Raw genomic sequence first — 11,373 nt, forward strand, 5'->3', positions numbered from 1 at the left:
TCTCCCGGTTGTCAAGGAGCTGCTGTCATGGAGGGATCGTAAACAGACGGACTCAGCTGAAGCGGCTAAAATATCGACCTCGTCGGACTTTTTCTTACTTTTTAAAACAGCCTGAAGAGTCTGTCATGGTTCAGGAGAAGTTGCTGCGATGTGGTTTCCAACATTTCCTTTACAACTTCCCCTTCGCCATGAAAATGGTTGAATGACCTTGCCCGGTGCACCGACGACGGTAGCTATAAAAACAAACAAACAAACAAACAAACAAACAAAGGTAGCAGCTGGCAGCTGTGCTCGGTGTCAGCGAGGAACAACAGCCTCGGAGGATGCAAGTTCTTCAGGACAACTTCTTCTACCACTCGTATCCTACACGCATTGAGTTGTAAAAGATGCTGAATTGTGTGTAAACAGATCTACAGAAGCTGTTCACTTCACGTGGAAATCAGTAATGGACCAAACCTGTAGTGTTGTTTAACCAGACTGTATTCATGAGAGCTTGACAGTTATTAATGACCCACACAAGTCAAAAGTTGCATTTAAGTGACACATATCTACTGACTGCCATTTAAAACTGCTCTCCTCAGCTGCTCACTTCCAGAGATTTGAGGTTGGGAGCAGATGGAGGCCTCGAAAAGGAGAGACAGCTTCTGGTTGAAGAGCAGAAGTTATGCAAAACCCGGGCTCTCAGGTTCTCCTCGGAAACCAACCGGCGCAGGAAGTCTGTTTTCTCATTACTATTATTATTATTATTATTATTATTTATTTTCAATTGAACACTAATAGGAATGTGAGCACACTCATGATTTCTGCAACCCACACCTGTCCAGAGAGCACGTTAGTATATATGCAGCTTCTTCCATGTTTTCCTGGAAGCAGGTGCTCCTTCCCCGGTGTGCAGTAGGACTGACAGCTTGTGGCTCCATGCTGGGTTTAGCACCTTCCAGGGGTTGGTGGCGTCAACAGGATTTTACTGTCTGGACGACCTGGAAATAGGTGTGCCGGGCAGCGTCCCTTCTCTGCTGCGGAGATGACCCCTTAGAGACATCATTACACTCCCAAATGTGTGTTGCCATAGTTATATGCAGAGGCTAATAGTGAGTGATCCTGCTTTAAAACTGCTTGAAAGAGCGCGTTTATGCAAGGACAGCATTAGTGACTTTATTGACTTATATCAGAGAAAGATGCTTTTACAGAGGCAGGTAATCATTATTCCTTGAACATAATGCAGATCAACACATTTCTGTGCAAGGGAAAGCTGGTCTCTGAAAGGAGGGGCAAATTAAAGGTGGTGGATGAGCTATCCTGTGAAATCAGAGCATAAAAATCTATATTAGACGTTATACATCATTTTTATGTATTTGCACTCCGATGCTGGTATTCAAAAAATAACCCCAGAGTACGTAGAGTAAAGAATATATAGGCCTATATATATATATATTATGTAAATTTTAAACAGGTTTTTGGAAATGCAAGATTTAAGGACCAACATACAGCCTCTTCATGCAGGATTGTGTTTGCCTTGTTAGTCTTAAATTGAATGCCATATTTTTCAAAATACTGAAGTTCCAACTTTGCAGCTCCTTTGTGATGCATTCATAAATAAAGATATTCAATAATACAAGACAGCAACGATTTTTACTGAATGGGAATGTGTTAACTAAAACCTTGAGCTACCCCTTGCTGTGTTTCTCACCACTGTTTAATAAATGTACACTGCTCTCGGTGACATTGATTACCATTTAAAAAACATTCATGATGAACTCGATTGACCCTGTAGATGTTATTATTGGCTTACTCTGTGAACCCAGTGGTGAACGCTGGCTTTAATTTATTAATGACTTAGCTGAAAACATATCTCGAGGAACGGACTCGGGTTTCTAAAACGTGGCCCGACTGGATCTAATCAGTTAAATTGTGCCCCAGGTTCAGGCTCTGCTCTTTTTCATGACTCAGGGCCTTGGATGAAAGACGGAAGCGGTGGGACATGCAGGAGCAACGCCTGAGAGAAAACATCCTGCAGCAGCGCAGACTGCAAGTACAGGATGCGACCGAGCGCTTCCAAAGAGCCCATATACCTCCTTCTCAGAGACGCAGACAATGTTAGTAATGAACATCTAATATACGTATAATGCTTCCAACTGAGAAATGATGCACCAACAGTCGACACGTTTCAGTTTTGTATGTTTTTCTTTATGGTTTTACAGCTTTGAGAAGAAATGTCACAAATATTCAAGATGCACTCAATCAAATTCAAGGCACGTACACACGACAGTCCTCTCTGTTGTCCAGCAACAGTAACGTTAGCAGGTAAAAGCGTTTGAGTAATTACTGTACATCATTCTCATATGAACTGCATACTGAAAATAACTTCATCCCTTTGCGTTGGATTAAAACCTCCGGCTGTCGCTCGCATTGTGGTGAAATTGATATTCGATATGTTTTATTTGTGTGTATCCTGGACAAGTCATATATTTTATTTCAGTTTTTCTGCTTTCTCCTAAAGAAACTGCACTCCCTCTCCGAGGCCTCCCACACTCTCTAAATCCTCCCACCTCCAAGCTCTCTCCGCTGTGGAGGCCTACACCAAACTGCTGCAGGAGCAGAGCAGAGCAGAGAAGCAACAAGATCACAGTCCACAGGTAGATTTTCTTATTTCATTTCAGCGCACCTCAAGCAAAACTTTGTGTGGGTGTTAATTTACCTCCCGGGGTTCGAATTTGTATTCTAAAAGTGGATTATTCGTTACTATATCATACAGGGGGAGCTTTTTGTCAGGTGCTGCTTTGTGTCTCTGGCAAACACAGAACTCACAAATCCTGGATTTGTCAGGATTATTTTGAGCGACCACTGTCTTCTGCCAAAAGATCTCATGTGACTTCATAAGAATCTCTGTCCTATGAGCTGCTCAAAAAACAGATGGCAAATTATCAATTTATTACAAATGAAGTCAAGTATTTGCTATGATAATGTCTTTTTAAGTTTCAGAAGTTTAGAAATAGTCCAAAAGTTCTTGAAGGATGAGAGCAGAGTCTACTGAGGCACGAGGAGCCTGACAGTTCAGTTAACTCGAGTTTATTAGAGCTCAAATAAATAAGAAAGAAACAGACAGAAATGAACTCTTGGCTTGACAGACTTTTAAGCAAACTGTAATTTTGTGTTCAGCCGGTGGTGCCTGTGGGCAGCCTGTAGACACCGTCACAATAATCCTACTCTTATTTCTGCAAATAGCTTTCCATGTAAATATACAATACAGTCTATCGTAAGAAATGTAATTCTTTTTGTACGAAGAATCACATTAGACATTGTAAAACTATATTTCTGCGTGTGTAACATGCACAGTCAACTAACAATATTTCTGCATGTTTAGATAATTAGATCCCTCCATTCTCTAAGTTTAAACAACAATCTCCATCTGTCTGTTTTCTAAATTTATACTGTTCTTTTCATCTTGATAGAGACCGTGTAATTACACGATACAGTAGTCTGAATGCAGAATGACGCTTTGAGCCTGGACGCACTTCAATATATACATTATATATGTAATTGCCTGGGCTTCAAGTATTGATGCCTCCAGTGTGGTACGTGAGGACGAGTATGCTGGTAGAATATGTGGATTGATCGTCTTTATAACTGAACATAGTATCTTGACTGAATCTGTGAATTCTATATATGGGCAGTTCAGAGGCATTAATCTGCACAAGTAGACCCCTAGGGGGCAGCAGTGTCCAGTGAACCCATTCGGGCACCAGTAACACTCCTCTTTTGCTGCCAGCTTCAGCACCCTCTAGTGAGTGCAAAAGTTAAAATATATTATATGTAACCGATACTCTTGATTTATATGTGGAATCATTTCTGGCTCCATCACAGACGGAGACCACATAGGTGCAGATAGGATTCCACAAGATAGTTTTGATTTCAGCATGACATGTCACATTTTTTATTGGATTATTAGTGTGAAGCCCCTCGCACACCTGACTTGTGTGTATTACAGGCATAATGATGGCGGAAAAAACTCTCACCAAAACCTGCTGACATATTTGTCAAGTTTATAAAGCAGTATTTCCTCATCATTTTACTGTGAGCTGTTTTGTTGAGATTTCTACATTGTAAACAAGGTGTGAACTCAAATATTATTCAGTGTAGTCAAGAAATGATTGCACAAAATGCACCGTTTATGTCAGAAACCTGACTAAAATGCCCCAAGAAAGCGAAAATGGGTCTCAGGGTCAAACAGCAGATCAGAGTCTGAGGCCTGCTATTGACCAGGGTGGGTTTCCTCGTTTATTCACAAATTGTAATCAATTTGCAAATAACCCCACCTCCCCATTTCTCTCTGTCTCTCAAATAACTATCATTATTATTTTGTAATTTACATTGTTATTAACTACTCATCCGCTCCCTTTTGATTCAATATTTCAGGGCAGCCACCAGTCTGATTGGTATAATTCTGAAAGCCTTTCAAGTAAGGACAGTTTGGAGAACGAGGAACCCAACCACAGCACCAAAAATCGACACTGCTCCTATTCATCCTTCCTGCTCGACTCAGAGAAGGCATATCCAGACCCGAGAAAGCAAAATAATTATTGTCCATCATCAGACTTAACGTCTTTCTCAGCGATGATGCTTCTTGGTGATAACTTAGCCCAGTCGAGGAAACCCAATGAACCTAAGCAGAAAAAACAAGAGGACCCTGGATGGCCTGTTAATCGGATATATGTTTCTAAAGCTTCTTGGGGGTTCACATCGATTGAGCAAACACCCCAAACAGAGACGCAGCCTGCTCCGCACAACTGTGACTCATTAACTCTTTGTGACATTTTTAACAGCGAAGCAGAACACTTCGAGATAAACTCCTCACAAAACCGTCCCAGTGACAACATCGTTACGACTAGAGCTGCTCTTGGCAACACGGCACTTGAGTTTTCATATCCTAAAGAAGAGGCTTTGTTGGATCTCGAACAGCCAAGAATCCATGATGACAGACAATTAACATATACATCAGCTACACAAACTCATTCGCCTGCCAAAAATGAAAACAGCAAAGACATTTTGTTCGAGACTCTCCCGAAGCCAAATATATTCTTGAACAATAGCACAACAGATAATTTGTCAAAAGGAGGAACTCTTCAGCAAACAGGAAAACAAAATCGATACCTGTCATCCCAGAAAGAACCCAGTGCTTCCATAAACAATCTCAACAAGGTTTCAAACTCAGAGCTCACAACTGAGAAGTCCATAAATATAAATACAGCCTCACTGCAACATGCGTGCTCGTCGAATATTCAGTCAGACGTGCAGAAGTGCCGTGAAGGTCCTGAGAAGGAAGTACAAAAAATTCCCGTTTCAATTGCGACATCTCATTCGGTATGTGAAGTCAGATTCATTAAAGGAATCCTTAAAAAACAGTCCAGCTATATCTCGGGAGACGCAGCGTGCGTGTACGGCTCAGGGCATTTAATTTTTGCAAAACAAGTAGCTTTAGCAATAAGAGATAGTGTCGAATTAACAAGGGCAAAAACAAAGGATGTGGAGGGCAACAACACGGTCAAAAAGAAGCTGCGCTGGTTTGACGAGGTACATTTGGAGAAAGAGGCCAAAGAGCAGAGCATCTTGAAACAGATGAAAGGCAAGCCTTCCAACTTTTTTCAATCAAAAATCAACTCAGAGGACCACCAGCTAAGTCCCACTGCAGTCTCGAGGACTCCCAAGGCCGGACCGAGCATGACCCCTGTAGCCTCCACTGGTTATCACTTTACAAAAGAAGCGTGGGCAGATGTTGGGGTTCAAGTCAGCTTGCCCCAGGAACGAGCAGATGAGGTCAAGGTGCCGCGGAGCAGCACCAGGACCGGTGGCCCCAAGGTCCCTTGGAGAGAGCGCTCTGCCAGAGTTGGAGCGGGTCCTGTTTCCTCACGAGCAAGAAAGGGCATTGTCATACGACCTCAATCTGCCACCGAGGTGAGTCAGATTGCCAAAACCCAAGGGAAGATCATGGTGCCCCGCCCACCTCCTCGGACAGAACCGGCGGAGGAAAAGACGGCGTGCATCACTCGGACTCCATATGGCAGGAATCCTCCCAGCGTCAACTCTAAACCGGCCCTGGCTGCAGAGCAGACCCTGCACAAGACCAACTCAGATGGCTTCTTCTCACCTAACACGCATCATGTAATCACAACAGATAGTACTGTTATGTACACACCTCTGCCACCCTCGTATACCTGCCCCTTCCCAGAGGGCAACCCGTCCAGCTCAGGTCATCAGGAAACTCACAACCACTGCAGGAGAAAAGGGATGGTGTACAATGAAAAAGGCCTCTGTCTAGATTGCACTCCCACAGATGAGGAGATTTCACAGCTCTGGCACGGCGTCCGCAGCGCCTTAACCACCAAGGAAGGTAACGTATGATTGGCTGCTCAGGCCCGGTTTGTGTGCCTGCACAGACGTCACTTGGATTTACGCGCAGTTTCTTGCAGCCTTATTTGTTCCCAACCATTAGATATATCAAACTTCAAATCCAGTATACGGTTCCCTTGTAGGCTTCACCCTTAACAAAAATACAGTCCAGTGACCATCCGAATCTGTTCTTTTTCAACTGTAGCTGTCCTCACATAGAATCACACAGAGGGGAACATGTTTTGAATTAGCTGCATGATGTTTGTGTGACTGCCTATTTTTTAAAGTTTCCCCAAGAGATCTTATCCCTTGAAATATTGTGTCATCATTTCTGGCACTTAGTGTTTACCGCTGTTTATGTGTTACTTATTTACAGAAATAAATCCATATAATAAACTGCATTATTATATGTATCAGTTCAATCATGTTTTGAAAAAGTCATCATAATCTTGATTACCTATCTTGAGATAAACCTTTAAAATCTATAATATGACAAAATATAGAACAGAGATTACAACAGCAGCTCAGTGATATGAAGTGACATCTTTTCCTGCATGTGGGCTGCTTAAGATTTTGTTGTTGTTGTTGTTGCACTGATTCCAGGTTAATATGTCTCTTTCAGCAAAAACCATACTTAGAAGACAGGCTCTGGAGAGCGGGCGGGTTTTAAGGAAACCCTGCGCAAAGCAGAGCAGACAGCCTCCTGGCTCAGGAAACAAAAGACTTCTTCAGGTACGTGCCTGCCATGGTGCATTTGCCCTGTGGGGAGGAAGAGTGAGAATAATCGCCTAAGATCAGTAAAAGGGTGTGTTTGAACTTGTAGAATCAGTTTTGCAGTCATGCTGCCATCGTGTTACTAAAACGGATTGCATGTTTGGATTTAAGCTCCTCAACACAAGACACCTGGATAGGCTCGAGTTGGTTTTGTTTTTTTTGTTGGTTAAATACAGAGTATACACACTTTTTTTTTTTTTTTTTTTTTTTTTGCAACTTTCTCTTTTTGTTATTGCACTTTATGTCTGTCACCTAAACTTTTTGCAGTTTACTTACTATAGGTTGCATAAATATTATGTACGGTCATCCTAAAGCTTGAATGGTTTAACATGTGTGTATTTTGTTTCTCTGTGCCAATAAAACAGATCACAGAGCTGGTCAGACCGTTTTCAAGTAGTAACGCTGCGGCCCTTCAAAATGAAGGTATTGTGTTCACTTTGTGTGCTTTTTAATTGGAAGTTTTACAAAAAATGTCACTCTTCTGACAAGTTCAACATTTCAGAAGAGCACTCTCCTACATGTATCATTTGTATTTATCTATAACTTTAAAGAACCCAAAAGGGACATCAGAAATATAAAAATGCAATATCACAGCTCTGCTTTGCCTAAAAAGCAGCAACAAAATGAAAGTGAACAATGAAACGGGTGAGAGTGGCTACCTTTTATTGTAACTTTGCTTGTGATCTCAGGTTTTCAGAGTGCATCCCAGTTACACCTGGGGGAAGTACATGCTGAAGGCCTCCTGGAAGAAAGGGGTATTGTGGCTGCTATGGAGACAGCCCAAACACAGAGGCCTGGAACAGTGCAGCAGCACAGGCAACAGCAGGGGCTTACCACCATTTCCTTGGAGGAGAAGAAAATCCTTCAATCTCTGGACAGACTGAACCACCAGCTGCACTGTAAGCACTTTGTAGAGGCTGTTTTACATTTGACCAAAACTGATCGACTCAGTTGTTGTGATCTGTGTATAACAGAAAATTATGAATTTGATGTCATCACAGTGCAGGATAACCACTCCTACCTGTTACTATTTGTAGGTGTGCAGGAGCATATTGGCAGTAGTGCTGGCACGCACGGTCTCGTTCTTATTGATGCTCCATACGTAAGTATTTCTCAGGGACTCTTTGCCTTCCTCAACACAAAAGATGACTGTTGAAAATGTTTTATTCCCACCTTCTTCTGTTTTCAGACAAAGGAAGGGAAAGTCACAAACCATTACAAGCACCGGGCATCCTCAGCTACCAACCGATCTCGATACCAGAAGAAGTTCTGACTTAAAGCTTCTGAGGTTTTCACTCTCATCAGTGCATACTGTGCTGCTTTACGCAGTGTAACCAAGCACTTTATTACTCTGCAAAATGGATTTCACCAAATGTGCCTATTGGAGTGATTTAAAAATCTACTAGACGTAGAGACCAACAAAAACAACATATCAGTAAAATGATATTACATTTTCACCATCTGTTTGGACAACAACACATTCTCACAAAAACATATTTTTGTTTTTTAAGTCACTTACTATTAAGTAATTAATCTCAAGTGTCTATGAAAAGGATACAGGCTTCAGTTTTGTTTTTTTATTTCACAAATGCAAATAGGTTTACAGTCAATACATAACCAGCATTGACTGCAAAATCTAAATTTGTATGAGATTAGTCTTTTTCAAAGCTGTTTCATTCTGTATCCATACAGTAAAACTATCATTGGTTGGAAATTATTTTAGGGATTTTATTTTGGCCGTGAACTGAATAAAGCGTACTGATAAACTGACTGGGCAGTATGAGTGTTTTCTCAACCATGCCGAGGAGTCATTGACTCGATTGGGGCACGGAAGTAGTTTCTTGAGAGAAGTGTTGCAACGTCAAAGGTGTGTCTTTGTCTTGCTTTTAATGGCTGCAGAACGGATGATTATGTGTACAAGACTCAACCTACTGGCTCAGCAAGCTGAGCCTCTGCCAAAACGCTTCCAGAGCCTTCTGTTGCGATTACATCTACCTTGAACTTTACTCTTGCTTTGAAGTCCTATTTCATGCACCATACCCCTTTAATTATGAGCGTCAATAAACAAAATACAGTATCTATTTAATTTGATTTGTCACCTAGTACATTTTCTATGTCCAATATTTAAACTCTATCTCCTTTGTCAAACAATAGGAGCTTCAGGGGGGAGAAAAAGCTGTAGGGATTATTGATGTGAGTTCAGTTGCCCCTCCTTCTCCGGCATGTCTGGTTTTGCCCCTCCATCAGCCTGCCAGGACTTGCTCCAAGAGGTGGAGGAAGCCGAAGCTCATTTGAACAGTGATTAAACTTTTTCTGGTTTAACTGCTGGTTTCTTGCAGTGCTTCAACAAGGAGCTATAAATAATGAAGTGACGGTGGCGTCTCACTGCCACGTAGAGTCCCGCATCGCCTCCTCGTTGTCTTACATCAAAAGTGAGAACGGAGAGCAGCCGCAAAGAGAGAAAATATGTTGAGCTTTGGTGTATGACGATGCCTGCAGCAGGAGAAACCCTTTGAGAAACTGTCTGAAAAGAAATTCTCTAGAAAAAGGACAAAAGATGTCAGCTGTGGTCATTTGAGAAGGAACTTCAATGTCACTTCTAACTAATGGGCATGAGGTGTTTTGAGAGCAAAATAGTGAAGCTTCATCTGGATGGGTCAATGTTGATATTTAACATTATTAAGTCCTACAGAGTCCAACATTTGTTCAGTAGAAACAACCAAACAAACTAAATGACCAGGCCTCATCACCGCCCTTCTCTTCATGAACTGAGTTGCACAACAAAGCATTGTATTTATATATCTATATGTATAAAGAATTGTTAGTGGGAAAAAAAAAAAAAAACATGCCTTTTATTATTTCCATCATTTTCATTTGTAGTGAGTGAATAAAGTGTAAATGCACATGCACAGATAACCAACAGGACAATATTGTACGAACAGCATCTACTCAATTACTGTACTGCAGTTCTGCTGTGAAATCGGTTTTCTTTGGCCCGCTACCAATAAAGTTCAGACTCATTAAACTACACAGTTGTGATTGTAATGACATTTAAGCCTTAACCAGCACAACACCCAGAAACTCAACAAGAAAGGGCAAGCGTGCTGAAAACCAGAGAAGAGATCTCCACAGTTGCAAGTTCAAGCTTGTGCTTTGGTCTGTGGTGAGGCAAGTATTTTGTCTTGTTCAGTTACAGTCCATTTAACACGCAATGAATGATGCCTGGTCTGGCAATATTGCAAATCAAGACAAACTAGGCTATCTCAACTTGTTAAATAGTGGTCGATTTGTTTGTTTGTGATCATAAAACAATACACAAATAACCTTTTTGCAAAAATCCACAGTGGTTTTAAAAGAGAAAATAAAATAAATGAAAGAAAACCAAGGTTAAATGCATAAAATTTGAAATGTATATTAAATGTGTATTTTGATAGGAAAGCACCCGGAGGAGAGAGAGAGAGAGCGAGAGAGAGAGAGAGAGAGAGAGAGAGAGAGAGAGAGGAAATGAGGAAGAGACACAGACACTGGATGAGTTTCTTTATTGGGATCTAATCACCGCGTGTATGTACCAATTAAACACTGTAGGGGGCACTCGAAGTCCCATTTGCTCATCTGTCTGTGGCAACAATGCATGTCTCAATATCCGATAATAACACCGGACCAAAGCGTTTTGAACCAGGTGGACTGATACAGCTGTCCTCACGGCCTCAGATTGCTTCCGGTAAATGCGCCCGGGAAACCGTCTTACTAACATCCTGCAACATCCAACCGACCTCCGAGAGAATGAGACCTCTCGGAGGGAAGAAGAGACGTTGACCAAGAGTGGTTAAACTCTGCCGAGTGGGTGGTCCTCTCAGGGCCGCCGAGACACTGCTGTCCATCTCTTTAATGTATCTGAGTGCATTACAATGACGTGAAAATGACCACTTTCACCCAGACAATGGCCATTTCTTGACTGGCAGCATGTGGGCACAGCATATGAGGATTTCATCATTTAAGTAGTAGTGATTCAAAAGTTGCCAAGCAATTGTGGAGTGAATTATATTAATCCTTTAATGCGTCTTATATTAACACGTCATAAATGACAACACAAATCTGAATCCCGAGTAGAAAGCTACAGGAATATTCCAGGACTATTCTAGGAATAGTATGGCGGGTTATTAAAGCCCACAACCCGCTGCTTTGCTGCTGTCTTAGATGTTTCAAAGTTGC

The 11,373-nt window shown here is 41.7% G+C and overlaps 1 protein-coding gene across 1 annotated transcript; it reads left to right on the top strand.

Moving 5' to 3' along the window:
• Nucleotides 1-8,931, top strand: cep126 (centrosomal protein 126). Its single transcript, XM_069161491.1, has 11 exons — nucleotides 1-358; nucleotides 596-715; nucleotides 1,951-2,096; nucleotides 2,202-2,304; nucleotides 2,501-2,636; nucleotides 4,417-6,388; nucleotides 7,010-7,119; nucleotides 7,527-7,584; nucleotides 7,851-8,060; nucleotides 8,199-8,263; nucleotides 8,351-8,931. Exons 1-11 carry the CDS (start codon nucleotides 324-326, stop codon nucleotides 8,432-8,434), a joined length of 3,039 nt encoding a protein of 1,012 aa, XP_069017592.1. The 5' UTR covers nucleotides 1-323; the 3' UTR covers nucleotides 8,435-8,931.
• Nucleotides 8,932-11,373: the final 2,442 nt, after the last annotated feature.

The sequence above is a fragment of the Embiotoca jacksoni genome, unplaced genomic scaffold (genome assembly GCF_022577435.1).
Source record: "Embiotoca jacksoni isolate LCO1_2020_lvr unplaced genomic scaffold, fEmbJac1.0.p SCAF_28, whole genome shotgun sequence".
Classification (NCBI taxonomy): domain Eukaryota; kingdom Metazoa; phylum Chordata; class Actinopteri; family Embiotocidae; genus Embiotoca; species Embiotoca jacksoni.

Excerpts from the sequence above, each read along its gene's own strand:
- cep126 (XM_069161491.1), top strand. The coding sequence starts at position 324 with ATGCAAGTTCTTCAGGACAACTTCTTCTACCACTC. Across the intron at positions 716-1,950 it reads GAAACCAACCGGCGCAGGAA|GGCCTTGGATGAAAGACGGA; the intron begins GTCTGTTTTCTC and ends TTCATGACTCAG. Across the intron at positions 6,389-7,009 it reads CGCCTTAACCACCAAGGAAG|CAAAAACCATACTTAGAAGA; the intron begins GTAACGTATGAT and ends TGTCTCTTTCAG.